The 21,511-nt window shown below is 48.2% G+C and overlaps 1 protein-coding gene across 1 annotated transcript; it reads right to left on the bottom strand.

Moving 5' to 3' along the window:
- HAUS5 (HAUS augmin like complex subunit 5) lies at nucleotides 1-9,756 on the bottom strand. Its single transcript, XM_024733851.1, has 19 exons — nucleotides 9,623-9,756; nucleotides 8,815-8,877; nucleotides 8,690-8,722; nucleotides 8,533-8,557; nucleotides 7,838-7,943; nucleotides 7,599-7,758; nucleotides 6,445-6,514; nucleotides 6,271-6,353; nucleotides 5,712-5,769; nucleotides 5,439-5,563; nucleotides 5,171-5,252; nucleotides 4,939-5,069; nucleotides 4,547-4,709; nucleotides 4,249-4,329; nucleotides 4,002-4,147; nucleotides 3,630-3,741; nucleotides 3,420-3,552; nucleotides 2,049-2,181; nucleotides 1-1,865 (listed from the first exon to the last, which is right to left on the bottom strand). Exons 1-19 carry the CDS (start codon nucleotides 9,718-9,720, stop codon nucleotides 1,748-1,750), a joined length of 1,920 nt encoding a protein of 639 aa, XP_024589619.1. The 5' UTR covers nucleotides 9,721-9,756; the 3' UTR covers nucleotides 1-1,747.
- Nucleotides 9,757-21,511: the final 11,755 nt, after the last annotated feature.

Genomic DNA, 21,511 nt, shown 5'->3' with positions numbered 1-21,511 from the left:
TAAACCATGTAAAAGTTTTATTTTTTTTTTTGTCAGTACTTCCCCTTATTGCAACTGGATTTCAAATCATATTTAGGAAAGTTTGTCCATCTAGTTTACAGAGGAATTCACCTACATGGAGCTCACATTTTGCTTGAGGACAATAAAATATAAAGTAAAACAGTGTATGTTAGAAGATGTGCTATGGAGAAATATTGAGCAAGGATGGGGGTAAGGACCCTCAGGTTCAGTAGCGGGGTGGCTCGGAGCTGAGATGAAAAGGAGGGGGGACACTAAGGTGGCACATAGGAAGGCAAACGTGTAAAGACTGGGGAAGAGTAACCAGGGATAGGAGGAGAACTGGGAGAGTGAGGGTGCTCTGGAGGCCAAGAGAGGAGTTATGGGAAGGGAGGTGGAAAATCAGGTTTAAAATCTCAAAGATGTCAAATATCCCTTATTTTTAAACTAACTGCAACCCCAATAAAACCCCCATCTATGTTTGTATTTCTTCTGGAACCAGGCAAATTGGGTATAAAGTTCACTTCATTTGAGAGAAAAACCTAGCAAGAGACAGGGACACATTGAAAAATAAGAGCAAGACGGCAATCAGCCATTTCAGGTACTAAGACGTATTACACAGCCTTTATAATTAAAACACCGTGGGGATGGCACACAAGAGTCAGACAGACAGTGGACTTGGAGAGAACACAGATGCAGCCAAATTAACCATGGAAACTTAGTGTATGAAAAGGTGGCATCTCAAGTCACCTAAAACTACTTTATAAAGTTTAGGTATGTAAAGTTTTACTTTATAAGTTGAAGATAATTCACAGCGAAATGCTGCGATCTAATCAGTACAGCTAGATTAGTTCTGAAAAATCTATACACCTGTGTAACCCCACCACCTTCAATGTACAACATATTCCCAACTCGAGAAAGTTTGTCTCCTCCTTGGTTGATCCCTGCCACCCAGCCCTCCTTCAGAGGCAATCACTGCTCTCAATGAGAATTTTAATAAGTGATAGTGAGATATATTTAAAATAAGATAAAATTGAATCCATTTAGATAAATTCCAAATGGCTCAGAGACTTAAAATTTACATTTACAAAAGAAATTGTATAAAACTAGAAGGAATGTCATCTCTTAAACCTTCCCCTCTTCCAGCAGATGCACTGCCTCCTCAGCCCTCACACCAACACATCTGAACGCAGGGCCTTTGCATGTGCTGTAGTCTTCCCCTCTGCAAGCCTTCCTCAGATACCCGTGTGCTTCCTTCTCTCTCTACCTTTACAGAGTGTCACCTTTGCTGTGTAGCCCTCTATTTAAAAATCACACCACTACAACCGCTTTTTCTCCACAGCAGTTCTTCCACATACTAAATATTTTGCTTACTTATTTTGTCAGTGGTCTGTTCTCCTGTCCTAGAATGACAACTCCCTGAAGGCTGGGACTTCTGTCCATTATTTTTAGTGCTGGATCCTCAGTATTTAGAGCAGGTGCTTGATTACTTTTTGTTGAGGGTAAAAGTGACGAGGAGAGTTTCAGGTAGGGTGGGGCACACATTCTCTTGGCTTTAGTGGGATGATAGGACAGTGGCAAGGCGACTGAGAGGAAAAACAGAACAGCCTGTGAAGGGGGACAGCAGGTGTGGGTAGAGACAATGGGCTGATGCATCCAGGCAATGCTTTCTTCCAAAAGTCTTATTAAGGGAAGTGAAGTGTTGGGGTGAACAAATGCAAGGCTCTGGACTTCTTTTTGAGCCACCTCTTCATCTGCACAGCTGCTGCAGGGCGCCTTGGGCCTGGATCCAGCGCAGCTGCCACTGGGGCAGGGACAGGCCTTGGCACAGCTCCCCGGAGAGGGCGGCTTGTCCTGGCTGCTCCCACCTGGAGAAGGGGATGGCCTAAGAGGGAAGGCCTGGACCTCCAGACCTTCACTGGCCTCCGCCCAGCACCATGCTCTGCTTGTCATCAGCCCCCCACCCCCACCCCCGCCCGGCCATTTTTTTTCCGGTCTAAGTTCTGCCTGTTCCACCAGTCAGCCCCCACCTCATCGTGCCCCCGTCTCACCAGTCCCCCACAGCTCCCTGCAGCTCGGGGATTCGCTTCAGTGCTTGTTTCAGCAGGTTCTCCAGGCGCTTCAGAGCCTGCCCCAGGTTCTCTTTCTGCTCCTTTTCCTGGGATGCCCAGATCTGCAGCAGCTCTGCAGGTTAGAAACCCGGGGGGCAGCAATGAATCCTCTGGCTCCCTGGTGCCTGGCAGCCATTGGGTCACCAAGTCTCCAATCATAGCCTTCACCTGAGCATCTCTCCTAATCCTCTTTCTCCTCCCAGGTCCTCTTACCACGTGCAAGCCCACCATACCTGAGGCGTCATTCTGAATGCCTTCCTCCCTCCCCCTGATGGCCCCTCGATCTCCACGGCCCAACCCTCAGTGTCCTCCCTGCTTCCCTACTTGGGCCCAAACCTCAGCCTCTTACCGGTCCATCCTTCACATGGCAGCCAGAGTGATCTCACAGCCTAAACCTGATCCTTTCCCTCTCCTGCTTGGAACCCTGCAAGGCTCCCCAGAGCCCCAAGACAGAGCCCAGGCTCTCAGCCCAGTACTTGAGGGGTGCATCATGTGACCTCTGCTTACTACTCCTGAGCGAAACCTCACCTGACTCCCAAGGCCCACTGGAGACACCATCTTTCCTCCTGGACAGCTCTCACCTCTTTCCCCATTGAGCTCTCAGGGCCAGCACATGGCACACACCCAGCGAGTGCTTGCTAAGTGAATCCAGGAATAAATGACTTTTCTGAGTTTCAGCTTCCTCTCTGTAAACTGGGGTCTTATACTCCCTTCCCTTACGGTAAGGACTGGAAGACACTGTGCGTGTGCAGGTAGCAGTGACTAGAATCACACCAGAGACACAGAGTGCCTGCTGCAGCCAGGCATGGCTCAACACCCTGTCTGCGTCACCTGACTGAGCCTTTCCAACAACTCTGTAAGGTATCAAGATCATGCTTATTCCACTGAGGAGGAAGCTGAGGCACAGGGAGATCCCGCAGCAAGGAGGAGGTGGGGCTGAGGAGAGAATCCAGGTAGTTTAACTACACAGCCCAGTTTCTCACTACTCAAGTATACTACTGTTTGGTGATGGAGGAGTATTTGGCAATTCAATGAGCAGTGCTGCCTCATGGTTAGGAGCACAGACCCATGTTAGACGGCCTGGACTCAAATCCCAGCTTGGCTGTCTGGGCAGCTACCAAGCCTTCTGCTTCTCAGTTCTCTCCTCTGTAAAGCGGAGAGAACCCCTGGGCTGCTGTGCAGATGAAACCAGTGAGCATGCTCAAAGCACTCAGCACACTGTATAAGCAGTGGGTGCTTCTGATTTCTCCTGGACGCTGATGGTCCTGGGAAGGGGCTGGGATGCCGGATAAGGAAGCAGGGCAGGCCTACCCCGGGTGGATGGTCCTGGCGGCAGGCTGGTCTTCATGTGGAGCAGATACCAGCATCGGAGACTTCGCTGGTCCTGGAGGAACAGAAGGTCCTGACGAAGAGAGGCAGCCTTTGGGAGGAGCAGCTCCGGAGCCTGGAGGAAGGGGGAAGGACAGTCACCTGGGGTGGGGGTAGAGGTGGGAAGACGGGTCCTAAGGGACAGGCACTCACCTTCCCTGCGGGCAGCCCCAGTGTGTGGCTCAATACTATGAGGCTGGAGCCTCTTGGGGATGCAGGATGCAGCTGGTGGATGGATGGCAGGACCGTAGGGAGGGGCTGCAACCTGTGGGGGAAAATCCAGGTTGGGTGGGGCACTGAGAGGGAGGCTTGGGTTCCAGAGGCTCTGGGGGCTGGGAGCTGGACTCAGGAGGCCCAGGAACTTGGAGGTGGGTCTGAGGACTAGGATTCCAGAATGGGGCTGAGGACCTGAAGGTGAGGCCTGGCAGCTCGGGAACACTAGGAGGACTGGAATTGATTTTGTGGAGTGGGCCCAAGGAGCAACAGTCATCCATGGCAGGGGACATGGCGATGGCCCCGTCTCACCCTCCAGGGCTGTGCCGCAGCAGGGTGCCCATCGGAAGATGGGGCAGATGCTGGGCTCCCTCCTCTAGACACCGAAGCAGCTCCTGGCTCTGCGGTGCCACCATCTCAGATGTGGGGACCACTTTTTGCCGAACCAAAGCTAGCACCTGTGGGGAAGGAAAGGGATGGGAAGGGCAGTGTGAGGCCGCTTAGCCCCCTCCCTAGGAGACCCAGCCCTACCCAGAATTTGCCCCAACTCCCATCTCACCTCCCCAGGGCTCCGGCACAGGCTCGTCTTGCTGGCTGAGTTGCCCTTGATGAGCAGGCGGACCTGTTCCTGTGTCTCCTCCTAGGCAACAGAGAGGTCACGGAGATGGGCTGCTTTTCCTTGTCACCTTCCAGCCTCTGCCCTTGCTCACCCCTTTGCACAGGTCCTGATTCCTCTTGGGAGTCTCACCCTGGCCCCCTCCCCTCACCAGGAGGCCCAGTTCTGGATCTTAAGGGTCCCAGCCTCACCCTGGCCCTCCACCAGGCCCTGCCACTTCTCCCAGAGTCCCGCCTCTCACCACCAGTTGGCGCCAGTGCAAGATCCTCTGCTGTTTGGCCTGTAGCTCTTGGAGCAGAAGCTGCCGCTGCCCAGCAGCCTCCTCCAGCTCCTGGCTCATGGCATGCAGGGCCTTGAGTTCTGCCCACAGGGCAGAGCTCCGGAGCCCCAGCACCAATGCCTGCCTGGGGCACAAGTAGAAAAGAGCAAAGGAGAAGGAAGGTGACTAGGACTCACCACAGAGGAGGGAGATCAGATCTGCAAGGATGCACAGGGAGCCATAGCACAGGGAGACAAACCAGAAGAGCAAGCAGAGATGCAGAAACAGGAGCCACAGGTGCAGAAAAAGTCCAATAACCTGAAACCTCTGGGAGAGAGATGGCCTAGAGGCCTCTGCCCATGGAGACCCCTCACCTCTCGCTGGATCCCACGGTACATCTCTCCATCTGCTCCATCAGGCCTTGGAGGTGCCGGGTCAGGATTTGATGGTCCTTCAGGAGGGGGCCCCGCTGGGTGACCAGCGCAGCCACAGACTGCCAGCCCTCCTGGAGCGAGGCGCAGAGTCAGGGTGGGCATGGTCCTTGGGGTTGGGGGCTGGGGGAGGGGATCGAGTGGGTTGGGAAGGAGATGGAGTCCTGGGGGTCACCTGGATGAGATGCACCATGGACGGCAGGGCCTGGCTAGAGTTGGGCTGGTCTGGGGCCTGGGAGCTGAGAGTAGGGGCCGAGCTGCAGAGAGAGGAGACCTGTCCCCTTGCCTGGGCCCTTGGGGGTAACCAATGTCAGCCCACCTGCCAGAATGGTTACTGGGTTTCAGTTCCACCCCCATCAGCAGGTCACCCTGCCTGGTCCTGACCTGTCCCAATTTACTCAGCCCACTGCCCTGCTCTGACTGTGGGAGCATCCACGCCACACCTGGCTATCTCTGTATCTTGGAGCTCATCCACGGTGCACAGGGACTGGATCTCTGCCTCCCGCTCTGCAGCCAGATGCTCCAAGGCAGCCAGGATGTGGCCCGGAGGGTGGTTTGTCAGCAGTGTCTGGTGAGGAGAGGAGTGAAGTCAGGGCAGGATGGAGGAGGGCTACGAGCTGGGACTCCATGGAGAAGGGGAAAGATCAAGAGTTAGGTCCTGGCACCCTGAGGTTTACATGGGGCAGAGGGTGTGTCCTTTTTGAGAGCCCCCTCACCTCCACTGAGCTAAGCCACTGCTGGTAGGAAGTTCCAAAGAGATCATCTCGAGGGGTTCTGTGGAGTTGGGGAAGGGGACAGAGAATGTTACAGAACACATCAACTCACCCTCTAATGATCACCACCACCCTATAGGGTAGGGGTTGTCATTGTCCCCATTTTAAGGATTGGAAACCAGGCTCTTTCTCTACACCTGTCAGACTTGAGTTCCCCACTTAATATCAACTCGCTGGTCTTGGGCCCCTTCACGTGTGCTGTTTACCTGGAACACCCTCTCAACCTTTTACCCTCCTCACCAGAGAACCCGTCCTGTCTCCTTAGCTGGGTAAGGCATTTCATTTGGGTTCCCTGCACCTCTCAGGCGTCCCCACCCTCTGACAGCCCTAACTACCTGGGTTGTCACTGTCTATGATGGTCTGTTTCCCTCTTTTCCCAGCCTGGGAGCCCTGTCAGGGCAGGGCCTGGGCTAACAGAGCCCAGAGGCCCAATGTCTGTAACAAGTGACTACCCCCAAAGCCCAGGTTCTTTGCAGGGTCTCGGGGGTTGAGGGATACTCACGGAATGCTGCCTCCCTTGGCCCGAGGCATCAGGAGCTTCTGCAGGAACTGGGTCCGGAGGCTGCAGGCTGTTCGGACATCACCCTGTGAAGAAGGGAGTGTAGCATGAGGAGGGCCCAAAGGTCCACCGAACCCCAGGCTCCCCACCTTTTCCCCCATGGCCCAGGACTCTTACCAGGACCACAGGCTCCAGGCTCAGGGCTGCTGATGTCAAGGGTCCAAAGTTTATATCCACTTTGGCCTTCCTGGAGAGAGGAGTGCAGTTGGGGCTGAGGTTCCTGGGAGGAGGGAGCTGGCAGCACAGATGTCTGTGTCCCCTCTCGCTGCCAGCAAAGCTAGCCTGGATCTCAGAGGCCAACCCCAAATTAGACCACTGTCATCTCCTGGCTAGATGACTGCATTAACCTCCTCATCGGTCTCCCTGCTCTTGCCCACTGCAGTCTGCTCTCTACCCAGTAGTCAATGATCCTATTAAAACCTCATACAGATCATGTCACTGTTTTGCTCCAAACCCTTGAAAACAATGTGATGTGGCCCCATTACACTCAGAAAAGCAACAATGGGTATTAGAACTCTTCTAAGCACTCCACGTGATTTGACTCACTCAATTATCATACCTACCCTATAGAGTAGGTATTAATATTATCCCCATTCTATGGAACTTAGAAACTGAGGCACAAAGAAGTTAAATACTTTGCCCAAAGTCACACAGCTGTAAGTGGCTGAGCCAGGCCATGAATCCAGCCTGAGAATAAAATTCCAATGCCTCCATGGCGCTCTGTCCACCTCTCCAACCTACCACCTCACGCTCTCCCTCTTGCCTACGAAACTTAAGCCGAACTGGCCTCTTGGCTGTTCTTCCCACATGCCAAGCTCAGGGCTCTGCTTCTGCTGTTCCTCTCCATGGAAATCCCTCCCCCAACTCAAATGTTACGTCCTCAGAGAGGCCTTCTCTGACCATCATACCTAGGGCAGGATGTCCCTCTCCCTTTCTATCATGTCACCTTTTCTTCATAGCGCTCATCTCTACCTATGATTACAGGGTCTGTCTCCTAGTTTACCACCTGTCTCCTCTGCATCACAGTGTGAGGTCCATGAGGGCAGGGCTGTCCCATTTACCGTTTTTTTTCCCCCGCACCGGTGTTCTAGATATATAGCTGGCACTATTCTAGGCACTGGAAATACAGGTGGCTGAGATGACAAAACTTCCTGGCCTCATGGATGTTAAATCTTAAGGAGTGGAGCTCAGAATTCTGGAACCCAAGGAGCGTCCGGGCAGAGCACTGGGTCTTTAAGAATGTGGCTGCTCCCCGGACACCTGGGGCTTACCTCTCTATGTCCTGCAGATGCTTGAGCTGATTCTGCAGCTGCTGGATGGGACCTTGGAGCCCACGCTGCTGTCTTTGCATGGCCCCAGCTTGGGCCCGGAGGAGGAGAGCACGACGCTGGGTGTCTTGCATGCTCTGTAGGGCCTGCTCCATGGCCATGTCTGTGAGAGGAACAGGGGCGGCCATCAGTACTTTCCTTAACCTTGTTCTGCTGCCCATCTGTCCAGCCCCATGGGTCACCCTGAGCCTCAGTCTCTCGCTCCAACAGCTCCAGGCTCTGGTCTAACTCCAGGATCTCTGCCCGCAGGTGGGCAACAGCGGCTTCCAGCTTCAACTTCCGATGGGCCTGGTGGAATCAGGTACAGGGTCAGATGCATGGCCTGGCTGGGGCTCGGCCTGGCCTGACTGCCCTGTGTGGAGCAGCAGTCTCTTACCTGCCCAGTTAGGTGGCAGAGGGTTTTCCCTAGGCAGTTTCGGTGCCTGAACTTCTAGGACCAGAAGAGCACTATGGTACTATCCTGTCCCCCTCCTTCCTCCTGGGATTGCCTCATCTAGCCTCCCACCCTGTTTCTTGTCTCCGTCCCAGTCCTCATCTCCCCACTGAGCCCCACACCTGGAAGTCCTGAGGTCTCCTGGAAGCCTCCCCCACCCCAGATGTCACCTGGGCACCATGCACACATTGGGTCCCATATTGGTCTCAGTATCTCTCCCAAACCAGTCTCTTCTCCCAACCTCACCAGCTTTGATGCCCCATATCCATGTCCCCCAACCACAGCTCATACCTTCTCCCCCTAGACTGTAAGCCCTGTGAGTGCAGGGATCAGGGCTGTTTTGTGACAGTGACCCTAGCATCACCCAGCACAAGGCTGGGGCTAGAGCAGGTCTACAAGTCCTCTTTTTGGATGAAAGAAAATCTTGCAGCACGTGCTTCTCACCTCTGGACTGTCCTGGTGGCCATACCTGAGGAAATGAGGCCAGAGTTAGGGGATAACAGGGACTTCCAGGGGGAGATGGGAGGCTGAGGCTGTGGGTGGGGACATGGCTTGAGGGGGCTGGGGAAGACAGGAGGGGACAGCTTTGAGGACCAGTTACCAGAGCAGGTTTCCCCGGATCTTCTTGACATTCCTATAGTGGAGAGGTAGGAGGAAGGGGAGTTATTGTAGGACTCGCCTAGGTCCCCTCCCCTGCCACAGCTTCCCTCACGCAGCCGGGCTCACCTCTGGCTGTGCACATGCCGCAAGACGTAGGCCCAGATATCGGCCCCCTGGCCCAGACACAGCCTGTGGGAACAGTATGTAAGGGGATGCCTGAGACGTCACACAGGGTGGAGGATCTTCATTCGCAGGGTGGTGGGGGTTAAGGTCTTTACTAGGGAATTCTCACCTCTTGGGGGAGGGAGGGTCCATACTTTTGGGGGTAAGGTATTCCCTCCTGGGGAGTTCTCAGTCACTGAGAGGGTGGGCTTCTCACTGTGTGTAGGGGTATTCTCATTCCATGGTGGAGTGCTCCCTTTCTCCTGGGAGAGGGTTATCTCCAGTCACTTCCAGAGGTGGGGGTGAGGGCTGTACTGCCTGGAGGGGCTCTCTCGTTATCAGCTGTGGGTCATCACTCCTATACATTCAATCTTCAATGGGGTGGTCCTTGCTGACTCCAGAGGGTCCTCACTGGCTGGGCTAGGGTGTGTGGTGGGTGATGAAGTGCTGCAGGGACAGCCTTACTCTGGAGATCCAATTTCCCCACCGGGAGGGGGCATTCATTACTAACCCACTGGTGCAAGGGACCTCACTCTGGGCGGCCTCACAGGATGGGCGCGGGAGTGTTGGAGTCACCGCCAGGACGTCCTCACACAGTTCAGGATCCTCTGCCTGGATTTACTACTCGGGGGGCGGCGGCGCCCTCAAGGGTTATTCTCACTCGGGCAGAGGGGGATGGGGAGGGCGGCGCGTCTTAGATGACGATGTGGTTCTCACTCCCCGGGACTCTATCTCCAGGGTGGGGAGTCGTCACTCCTAGAGAGGTCCTCACCTGCGCAGCGTCGACTCCGGGGCCCGGGCGGCCACGGGCGCCTCCATCTCTTCCGCCGCCCAGCAGCCCAGTTCCCGCGCTTGCTGCGCCAACTCCATGACAGCGTCTCAGCCGCCGCCTCCCGCCCCTTCTTCAAGTGTGGCTTCCGCCTCTGACGTCACGAGTGCGCCGGAAGTGACGCCATCGATCGCCAGACAGGCAGGGGCTTTCCGGCTCTGCAAGATGTCAGAACCTATCTACGTCTCTCGTGCTTGAGGGTCCGGTCCCTTTGAGTGGAGATGAAAGGGGCGTGGAGAAACGGTGGGGCCCGCTAGCCTTCTGCGTCCTCCTTCCTACTACCACATGTTCCCTAAGAGACCAAAGGTCCCCAATGCCTCCCTTCATTTTCTTGACAAAATGGGACTTTCATCCCAGGAGGATGAGAATCAGGCGAGGAGATGCCAAATTTACTGCTTTTTGGTTTCAGAAACAGGGTGTCAGGTCTGAGTGAGAGATAGAGGGCAGATGGCATGACCCTAATATCTCTCCGGCATGCTTTCTTCTAGGTATTCGTTCGTCCTTACCATTCTGTAACATTCGTGAGCTGACCCTGTGCTGGGGACACCCCGGTGGCTGAGACAGCCCCAGTCCCAGCTACTCGAGCCCCAGCTACTGGAGCTACCAGTTCAGTGAGGGACACAGACGCATCACCAGGTAGGGATGGTAGAACGTAAGCAGCAGGGGTGGGTCAATTTGGGACACAAGAAATGTGAGAGGTCTATGGAGTGCCCCAGAAAGCACTGGATACTAGGGCTGGAGTTCTGGAAAGCCCACTCAGTCTCAGACATGACCCTGAGAAATGGCAACATTCAGGGACTTTTCATTCAATATGATTCATCACTGTCCTCAGTGTCCAGTACAGAGCCTGACGCTCTAAATAGTTGTTGAAGAAACAAATGGCAGGAAAGGTGGTGGGGGTGAGACTAAAGCTGGGAACGCTGGGAGGAGGATGGAGCAGGATGAAGGGAGGAAGGGGTTGAGGACAGTGCTGGACCACTGTAGGGCTGTGGAGAAGAAAGGAGACTGAGTAGATGGGTCATGTGAGGTTGACTGGCTGTTGAGGGTTGAGATCCAGGGCTCTAGGCTGATTAGGTGGAACAGACCTTGAAATGGGGAGGTGAGAGAAGGGGCAGCTTTGGGGGAGATGCTGATAACAATGTGAGACTCTGTGGGTGTGAGGAGTCAAGGGGACATCCAAGGGTCAGCCGAGTCTCTAGTCCAGGGAAAAGGGGACCATGAGGTCACCACTAAATAGCAGATTTCGGGGAGAAGCTGAGTTCAGCTTCAAATTCTTCATAAGGGCTGAGATGCAGAAGAGGGTGCCAGGGGCTGATGTAATCCAGATGGGCTTCCTGGAAGAAAGACTAGCAGCTGCTACTCCACCATCCTGATTTCTCAAGTTTCCATTTCTTTCAAACATCTCCACCCTTCCAACCTTTGTGTGTTGTTTTGCTGTTAAAAAAAAAGAAAATCAATTAGACAGCATGTTTGCCAAGGGCCTCTGAGCCTTTCAAGGGACTTTAGAAAGTATTGGCTGTTAAAGGAATGAAAAGACAAGTCACAGACTGGGAGAAAATATTTGCAAAACACATATCTGATTATTGATGAGTATCCAAAATATGCAAAGAACTCTTAAAACTCAACCATAAGAAAACAAATAATCCAATTTAAAAATGGACAAAATTATGAACTGATGTCTCACCAAAGATGATATACAGATAAATGCAAATAAGCATGTGAAAAGTTGTTCAACATTATAGGTCATCAGCGAGCTGCACATTAAAACAATAATGCGTTACCTCTACATACCTATTAGAATGTCTAAAATCCAAGACAATGACAACACCAAATGCTGCTGAGGATGTGGAGCAATAGGAGCTCTCATTCATTGCTGGTGGGAATGCAAAATGATAAAGCCGCTTTGGAAGACAATCTGAAAAGGCCATATGCTGTATGATTGCAACTATGTGGCATTGTGGAAAAGGCAAAACTATAGAGATCAGTAAAAAGATGGTAGTGGCCAGTGGGTGGGGGGTAAGGATGTAAAGGTGAAACACAAAGGGTGATTTTTTTAGGAGGGTGAAACTATTTTGTATGATACTGTAATGATGGATATGTCATATTATGCATTTGTAAAAAGCCATAGAACTGTACAACACAGAGTGAGCCCTAACGTAAGGTATGGATTCTGGTTAGGAATAATGTTTCACTCTTGATCATCAATAGTAACAAAGGTACCATCCTCCTGCAAGATGGTAATAATAGGGGAAAATGTGTGTGGAGGGAGGGGACGTAGATGGGAACTTTATTTTTTGTGTGGTTTTTCTCTAAGCATAAGACTGCTCACAAAAAAATAAAGTCTATTAAACAAAAGAATTGGCCAAAAAGCTGGAATATTGTTTAATGAATATCTATAACCATAAACGAATGGCAGTTAATCAGATGCACCTTGACTCAAGCTATATAATTATATATAAATATAAAAGGATTCTTTATCTGTTTTGGATAAAAAATTAAAGGCAAATAAGGAATAATTGCCAGCAGTTTCCCCTCCAGCTCTAAAAAAAGCCAATAGGGATTATTAGGCACATCCTCTCAAGACACCTAAGAGAGAGCAGAGCTGGTCATGTGACCATCTCCCCAGCAACCACTAAACATCTTCTCCCCACTCTCCTCCAGTCTCTGTGTGGTGGCTTTGTAATGTGTCCACTTGACTAGGTTGAATGAACTATTTCCTAGAATCACCTTCTGTGTCCAATTATGATGGGACGGAAGAGGTTCTTGGGCAAGATTTGGAGGGGAGAAGTGAAGTAGCTGCCCTTTTGTAGATCACACAGGTTGTCACTGGCTGGCTGCTGGCTCATCATGTTTGCATAGGGCAGCAGCCAGGCCAGCAATTGTTTCACCTTCTCCTGGCTCTTCCTTCAACTTCTCCAACTCCTGGGCCATATGTGTGTTGAGCTCCAGCTTCTTCTGTGGCTGCTCATACCAACAAGGTCAGAGGCAAGCTTGTTCCAGCTTGTCCTAGCTTCCCCCCATTTTACATCTGTCTTCCCTTCCTAACAACAGCCTGCCCTGTGCACTTCGAGTGCCAGCATCTGACACTAAGACAACAATATTAAGGATTGCCTAATGACTCCACCAATTGTATAATATCAAATCCCTGTTTATCTATCGATTGATCTATCTGATATATCTCCCCTAGTGGTTCAGCCTCTCTGATTGAACCCTGATACAAGGAGGATACCGAGGCCAGGGCATGGAACCAGGGCAGGGGATGATAGGACTGAAGCACTGCAGGGGGCTGGTGGAAGTAATGATCAGGCTGAATGGAGGGAACTTATCCTTAGGTTAAGACCTTTCCAGAGAGGAAAGCAGTGTTCTCATTGGGACAGTACCTGTCAAGACTCCCTCCCTCTCACATCTGAGCTTTTATTCCTGTTGTGCCCCCCCCCAACTCAATTACCCTTCTTTCTTATCTTCAAAGGCTACCTCCTCCTCATCCTTTAGATCTTCCCCCCTTTATTTATTTATTTATTTAAAATTTGAATTGTAGGGAATTCCCTGGCTGTCCCGCGGTTAGGACTCCATGCTCTCACTGCCAAGGGCCTGGGTTCAGTCCCTGGTTGGGGAACTGAAATCCCACAAACTGCACAGCACGGCAAGAAGAAAACAAATTGAATTATAATTAACATGCACTATTATGTTAGTTTCAGGTATAATGATTTGATATTATTATACATTATGAAATGATCATTACAATAAGTCCAGTTACTATCTTTCACCATACAAAGTTGTTACGATATTATTGGCTAGATTCCATATGTTGTACATTACACCCCCATGACTTATTTATTTTATAGCAGGAAGTTTGTATCTCTTAATCCCTTTCACTTATTTCATCTGTTCCCCCACCAGGTCCCACTGGGGACCACCATTTTGTTCTCTGTATCTAAGAATCTGTTTTTCTTTTGTTTTGTTTGTTCATGTGTTTTGTTTGTAAAAATTCCACATAAAAGTGAAATCATAGTGTTTGTTTTTCTCTGTCTGATTTATTTCACTTAGCATAATACCCTGCAGGTTAATGCATGTTGCTGCAAATGGTAGGAATTCATTTTTTAAAAAAATTTATTTTTGGCTGTGTTGGGTCTTCGTTGCTGCGCATGGGCTATCTCTAGTTGCGGTGAGCAGGGGCTACTCTTTGTTGCATTATGCGTGCTTCTCATTGTGGTGGCTTCTCTTGTTGCGGAGCACAGGCTGTAGGTGCACGGGCTTCAAAAGTTGTGGCACGCGGGCTCAGTAGTTGTGGCTCGCGGGCTCTAGAGCAGAGGCTCAGTAGTTGTGGCACGTGGGCTTCGTTGCCTTGTGGCATGTGGCATCTTCCCAGACCAGGGCTTGAACCCATGTCCCCTGCATTGACAGGCGGATTCTTAACCACTGTGCCACCAGGGGAGTCCCTGACCCAATTTTTAAATTGGGTTGTTTGCTTTTTTGATATTGAATTGTATGAGTTCTTTGTATATTTTGGATATCAACCCCATGTTGGTTATATTGTTTTGCAAATATCTTCTTTCATTCAGTAGTTTGCCTTTTTGTTTTTATGGTGGATTCCTTTGTTGTGCAAAGCTTTTTAGTTTGATGTAGTCCCATTTGTTTATTTTTGCTTTTGTTTCCCTTGCCTCAGGAGACATCAAAAATAATATTGCTGACTGATGTCAAGAGTGTACTGTCTATGTTTTCTTCTAGGTGTTTTATGATTTCAGGTCTTACATTTAAGTCTTTAATCCATTTTGAGTTTATTTTTATATATGGTATAAGAAAGTGGTCATTTTCATTACTTTGCATGTAGCTGTACACTTTTTCCATCATTTATCGAAGAGACTGTGTTTTCCCCATTGTATTTTCTTGCCTCCTTTGTTGTAGATTAATTGACCATATGAGGGTGGGTTTATTTCTGTGCTCTCTGTTTTGTTCCATTGATATGTGTCTGTTTTTCTACCAGCACCATACTGTTTTTTTTTTGTTGTTGTTGTTTTGCGGTACGCAGGCCTCTCACTGTTGTGGCCTCTCCTGTTGCGGAGCACAGGCTCCGGACGCGCAGGCTCAGCGGCCATGGCTTACGGGCCCAGCCGCTCCGCATCATGTGGGATCCTCCCGGACCGGGGCACGAACCCGTGTCCCCTGCATTGGCAGGCGGACTCTCAACCACTGCGCCACCAGGGAAGCCTGTATACTGTTTTGATTAATAACTTTGTAGTATAGTTTCAAGTCTAGGAGCATGAAACCTTCAACTTTGTTCTTTCTCAAGTTTGTCTATTTGGGGTCTTTGATGGTTTTATACAAATTTTAGGATTATTTGTTCTAATTCTGTGAAAAATGCCATTGACATTTGATAGAGATTGCATTGAACATGTAGTTTGCTTTGGGTAGTAAGAACATTTTAATGATGTTGATTCTTCCGATCCATGATCATGGTATATCTTTCCTTTTATTTGTGTCATCTTCAATTTCTTTCCTCAGTGTCTTACAGTTTTTAGAATACAGTTATTTTTACCTCCTTGGTTAAATTTATTCCTAGGTATTTTATACTTTCTGATGCCTTTGTAAATAGGATTTTTTTCTTCATTTCTCTTTTTGATAGTTCATTATTAGTATATAGAAATGCAACAGATTTCTGGATCATATAGTAGTTCTATTTTTAGTTTTTAAAGGAGCTTCCATGCTGTTCTCCATAGTGGCTGCACTAATTTACATTTCCACCAACAGTGTATGAGGGTTCCCTTTTCTCCATATCCTCTCCAGCATTTGTTATTTGTAGACTTTCTGATGATAGCCATTCATACAGATGTGAGGTGATACCTCACTATGGTTTCGATTTGCATTTCTCTAATAATTAGTGATGCTGAGCGTGTTTTCATGTGCCTGTTAGCCATCTGTATGTCTTCTTTGGAAAAATGTCTGTTTAGGTCTTCTGCCTACTCTTTGGTTGGATTGTTTGTGTTTTGTGTTTTTTTGTTTGTTTTTTTGATATTGAGTTGTATGAGCTGTTTGTATATTTTGGATATTAACACCTTGTCAGTTTATCATTTCCAAATATTTTCTCCCATTCCATAGGTTGTCTTTTTGTTTTGTTGATGGTTTCCTTTGCTGTGCAAAAGTTTTTAGGTTTAATTAGGTCCATTTGTTTATTTTTGCTTTTATTTCTTTTGCATTAGGAGATTGATCCAAGAAAATATTGTTATGATTTATGTCAAAGGGTGTTCCACCTATGTTCTCTTCTAGGAGTTTTATGGTTTCAGGTCTTACATTTAGGTCTTTAAACCATTTTGAGTTTATTTTTGTATCTGTTGTGAGTGAATGTTCTAATCTCATTGTTTTACATGTGGCCATCCAGCTTTCCTAGGACTGCTTGTTGAAGAGACTGTCTTTTTTCCATTGTATATTCTATTAATTGACCATAGGTGTGTGGGTTTATTTCTGGGCTCTCTCTTCTGTTCCACTGATCTATGTGTCTATTTTTTTATGCCAATACTATGCTGTTTTGATTACTGTAGCTTTGTAATATAGTCTGAAGTCTGGGAGGGTTACACTGCCAGCTCTGTTCTTTTTTCTTGGGATTGCTTTGGCAACTTGGGGTCTTTTGTGGTTGCATATAAAGTTTAAGATTATTTCTGTGAAAGACATCATAGGTTTTTTGATACAGATTGCATTAAATCTGTAGATTGCTTTGGGTAGTATGGCTATTTTAATATTAATTCTTCCAGTCCAAGAGCATGGGATATCTTTCTGTTTCTTTGAATCATCTTCAGTTTCATCAGTGTTTTATAGTTTTCAGAGTATGGGTCTTTCACCGCCTTGGTTAAGTTTATTCTTAGGTATTTTATTTTATTTTTTGATGTGATTTTAAATGGGATTTTTTTTTTTACTTTGAGTCTCTCTTTAACTTTTGCCATTTTAATTATAATATGTCTTGGTGTGGATCTCTTTGGGTTCATCTTGTTTGGGACTATGATTCCTGGACTTGGATGTCTGTTTTCTTCTGCAGGTTAAGATCAATTTTGGCTCTTATTTCTTCAAATTAGTTTTCCATCCCTTTCTCTCTCTCTCATCCTTCTGGAATCCCCATAATGTGAATGTTAATAAGCTTGATATTGTCCCAGAGGTCCTGTAAAACCTCCTCATTAAAACATTTTTTTTCTTTTTGCTATATGATTGGGTGATTTCCACTATTCTGTCTTCCAGATCACTTATCTGTTCTGTATCATCTGATCTGCTGCTGATTCCCTCTAGTGTATTTTTTATTTCAGTTATTGTATCTTGCAGCTCTGATTGGTTCTTTCTTATATTTTCTAACTCTTGTTGAAGTTCACACTGAGTTCATCCATTCTTCTCCTGAGTTCAGTAAGCATTGTTATGACCATTGCTTTTAAGTCTTTATTGGATAAATTATTTATCTCCATTTAATTAGGTTTATTTCCCCTGGGGTTTTATCTTGTTCTTTTTTGGAGAACATATTCCTCTCTCTCCTCATTTTGTTTGACTTTCTATGTTTGTTTCTATGAGTTAGATGAACCAGCTACCTCTCTCAGTCTGGAAGGAATGGCATTGTGAGGGAGCATCCCCCATGTAGACTGCCTGTTCCAGGCGGCTTTGGCAGGCTTGCTGGAGGAGAAGTGGGCATGGGCTGGGGTTAGTCTCAGGGCACTCTGTGCTGGTGTCCTTGGCAGCTAGCTGGAGGCTAGCATGGGCCAGAGGAAACAGTGGAGCATGTTGTGCCAGGGCCTCCTTGGTGGGCAGCTGGAGCTGGAGCACATGTGGGCTGGGCAGTCTTGGGGTGCGCCATGCTGTAGGAGCCTTGGCAGGACAGCTGGAGCTGGAACAGGCACAGGCTGGGGGATCAAACAATGGCACTTGCTGGCACCTTCAATCCTGGAGAGAGTTCCAGCAGTTCCCTACCCATTTGGCAGGTACTCTAAGGTTAGTAGTTGGATTTCTTTCCTGCATAGTCTAAGTGCCCTTTAAACTGCTGGGTTTTTTTTTTCCTGTGTCCCAGTATGGGTGAGTCTGCACTCAGGCCCTTCAGTTATATCCCTCCCTACTGCAGGTTACCATGTCGGGGGTGGGGTTCCCATGGGTTCCCAGAGAACCCATGGGGTTCTCTGTCTTTGCTATCCATTTCTATGTGGTCCCTCTATGTGCAGAAGCTATTCAATTAGCCCTCAGGTCTTCTTTAGGAGGAATTTCTCTATATGTAGGTGTAGATTCGGTGTGTCCAAGGGAGGAAGTGGGTTCAGAGTCTTCCTATGCTGCCATCTTGGACCCCTCCCCTTCGTCCTTAGGTTTTAACTTAGATGTGCCCTCCCATGCTAGCCTTCTCTAAGCCCGGCCCCCTGGCTGGTTGGATGCCCTCCTCCGGACTGTCACATGTAAGCCTCTTTTTGATGACAAATGTCTGAAAACTCAAAGGAGTAGTGCCCCCAAACAAGAAATATCTTGGTTCACATGATTTTAAAGTGTGTATTGGTTCATACTGATTTAGGTGAGGTGTGATCCAGCAGCTCAAACACTGGAAGGCAGTTATTATAAGCAAAGGCTCTGCAGTGTGACTGACTGGGTTTGAATCCTGACTCCACCACCTACAGACTGGGTGATCTTGGGCAAGTCTCTCAATCTTCCTGGCCTCAGTTTCCTCATTTATGAATTTGGTACAATAATAATACCTACTTTTCAGTGTTGTCATGGGCTTTAAATAAGATAATATGCATAACCTCCCTGAACCGTGATTGACACAGTTGACTGCCCAGTGGATGTGATGACGATGATGACCCTGATGTGGAGGATCCAGTTTCCTGCTCCTCCACTTCCTAGTACTTGCTTCTTCCTTGGCTCCTCCTTCATCCTGGCAGCCCCAGGCTCTTTCATGTGGTTGTAGAATGGTTTCCCCTGCCCTTGTGAGGTGAGACAGAAAGATGTAGTTTTAGAGACTAACATGGAAGAGATAGCCTGCTTCCATAAGCTCCGTAAACCATTTATTTAAGTCTTAGTGGCTCAGGCAGGGTCACATGCCCACTGCTGAACCAATCTCTGAGCCAGAATATGATTCCCCAAACTTATAATGGCTGCTACCTCCCAGACTGTACCTCCCAGACTTGTTTCTCACCTCCTTCTCCAGCTCAGACAAGGGCAGCTCTGTCCTTCCAGCTCCTGAGGTCCAAAATCCCTCTTTTCCTCTTCTGCGCATATTATGCTTCAGTAATTCCTGTTTACTGTACCTTTAATATTCATCAAGACTTTTCCAAAAAAAAAAAAAAAAGACTTTTCCTTTTCCACTTCCCCTACTCTGGCCTGATATTCCATCACCTTCCATCTGGACTTTCACAGTAGTCTCCCTGCTGTAACTTTTGTCCTACAGTCTGCTCCCCTCCGGAGTCATAGAGAGCCAGTAACACCTGAGTCAGCTCATGTCACTCATCTGTTCAAAGTCTGTTCATGTCACTCGGGGCAAAGTAAGCTCTCTTCTGTCTTACTTTCCATTATCTCCCTGATTTCATCTCCAGCCATTCCCTGCCTTGCTCACTGCACTTCAGCTACAGTGTCCTTACTATATCTCAGAAATATCAGACATGCTCCTCCCTCCAGGCCTTTGAACTAGCAGTTCCGTCTGCCTGGGACACTCTTCACCTAGATATCTGTGCCTAGTTTCCTCACTTAAGTCCTACAAGACTTAGATCAAAAGTCAGCATTACCTGCCTCCTTATTTAAAACTAAAGCCCCTCGCTCATCTCCAATACTTCCAGTCATCCTTACTCTGCTTTATTTCTTCCCACAGGACTCTCAATATTTTACTACTTACTATGTTTATTACCTTTCACACCCCACCAGTATGTGAGATCCATGAGGTTGGATTTTTTGGTTTGCTTTGTTCAGTAATATGTCCCCTGTGCCTGGCACAGCAATAGATGCACAATAAAAACTTGCTGAATGAAAGAATAAATAAAAGAACAACTCACAGGCCTGTCTGGTGGTGAGTTGGCCTTTCCCACTGGACTGTGGATTTCCGGAGGGCAGGGATGGGGTCTGTCTTGGTCACTGCTGTGTGTCCAGCATCACCCAACACAGAACCAGGCATGGAGGGGATTGGGAGGTCCTACAGGTGGGCAGCTGTATGTCTGTAAAATATTCCGTGAGTCGATTTGTGGGAACCAGCGTTGAGTTTCCTCTTCAGGAGAGGTGGAAATGGGGGACATCTCTGAGACTTTCATAAGCACCTACGAGGATTCTTACCAGGAGAAAGAGAGAACCCCACCTATTTTGGAGAGTGGGAGCTGGGTGACATTACTTACTGTCACGTTGGCCTCCTTTTTGTTCCTTGAATTGCCAAGGTCATTCCAGCTTATGGACCTTTGCACTTGCTAGTCCCACTCTGTGGGAACTCTGTTCTCACAGTTCTTGGAACAGCTCTCACACTTGGGCTTCTGTGTCTCAGCTCAAGGAAGATCTTAGAAAGGTGTCCATTGGCTGCCCAGTCTAGGACTACATTTCCCAGAGGCCCCTGTGTTCAGTCGAGGCCATAAGATTAGTTCTGTCCAGTGGACTGAGAGCAAACCTGATAGTTGGTAGTTTAGGGCCAAAACTTGATTAAAAAAAATTTTTTTTTACCATGCTTTATTGAGGTACAATTGACAAAAAATTGTAATGTATTTTAAAGTGTACAACGTGGTGATTTGATATATGTATCATTGTGAAATTATTACCACAGTCAAGTTAAATAACATCACCTCACCTTTGTTTTTGTCTTTGTTTTTGGTGAGAATGCTTAAGATCAACTCTCAGCAAATTTTAAGTGTACAATACAGTATCATTAATATAGTCACTGTTATACACTAGATCCTCAGACCTTATTCATCTTATAACTGAAGGTTTTTACCCTTTTACCAGCCTGTCCCTATTTCCCCCACCCCCAGTTCCTGGCAACCACCATTCTACTTTCTGTTCTTATGAGTTTGGCTGTTTTAGATTCTACATATAAGTGATATCATACAGTATTTGTTTTTCTCAGCCTTATTTCACTTAGCATAATGCCATCGAGTTTCATTCATATTGTTGCAAATGGCAGGATTTCATATTTCTCATGGCTTAATAATATTCCTTTGTACATAGATACCAAATCCTCTGTATCCCTTAATCTGTTGATGGGCACTTAGGATGTTTCCATATCTTGGCTGTTATGAATAATGCTGCATTGAATGTGGGAGTCCAGATACCTCTTTTAGACAGTAATTTTATTTCCTTTGGATATACACCCAGAAGTGAGATTGCTGATTCCTGTGGTAGTTCTATTTTTAAATTTTTGAGGAGCTTCCATCCTGTTTTCCATAGTGGCTCTACAAATTTACATTCCACCAACAGTGCACAAGGGTTCGCTTTCTTTTTTTATTTTTTGGGCTGTATTGGGTCTTAGTTGTGGCTCAGGTCTTAGTTGTGGCACACGGGGCCTTCGTTGAGGTGCGCGGGCTTCTCTCTAGTTGTGGTGCATGGGCTCCAGGGCACATGGGGTCCAGGGCACGTAGGCTCTGTAGTTTGCGGCATGTGGGCTCTCTCACTGAGGCACGCGAGCTCAGTAGTTGTGGCCTGCAGGTTTAGTTGCCCTGAGGCATGTAGGATATTAGTTCCCCAGCCAGGGATTGAACCTGCGTCCCTTGCACTGGAAGGCAGATTCTTTACCACTGGACAACCAGGGAAGTCCCAAGGGTTCACTTTCAAGTCAAGGCTGTTAAGAAACATGTGGAGGTTTTCCATTCTCATCTTCTGCCTGGACTCAAAGAATTCTGAGTCCTTAAGAGATGGTGG

Source organism: Neophocaena asiaeorientalis, unplaced genomic scaffold (assembly GCF_003031525.2).
Source record: "Neophocaena asiaeorientalis asiaeorientalis breed wild unplaced genomic scaffold, Neophocaena_asiaeorientalis_V1.1 scaffold280, whole genome shotgun sequence".
In the NCBI taxonomy this organism is placed as follows: Eukaryota; Metazoa; Chordata; class Mammalia; order Artiodactyla; family Phocoenidae; genus Neophocaena; species Neophocaena asiaeorientalis.
The sequence above is the reverse complement of the archived record's forward strand: the minus strand, read 5'-3'. Positions and strand labels throughout refer to the sequence as shown.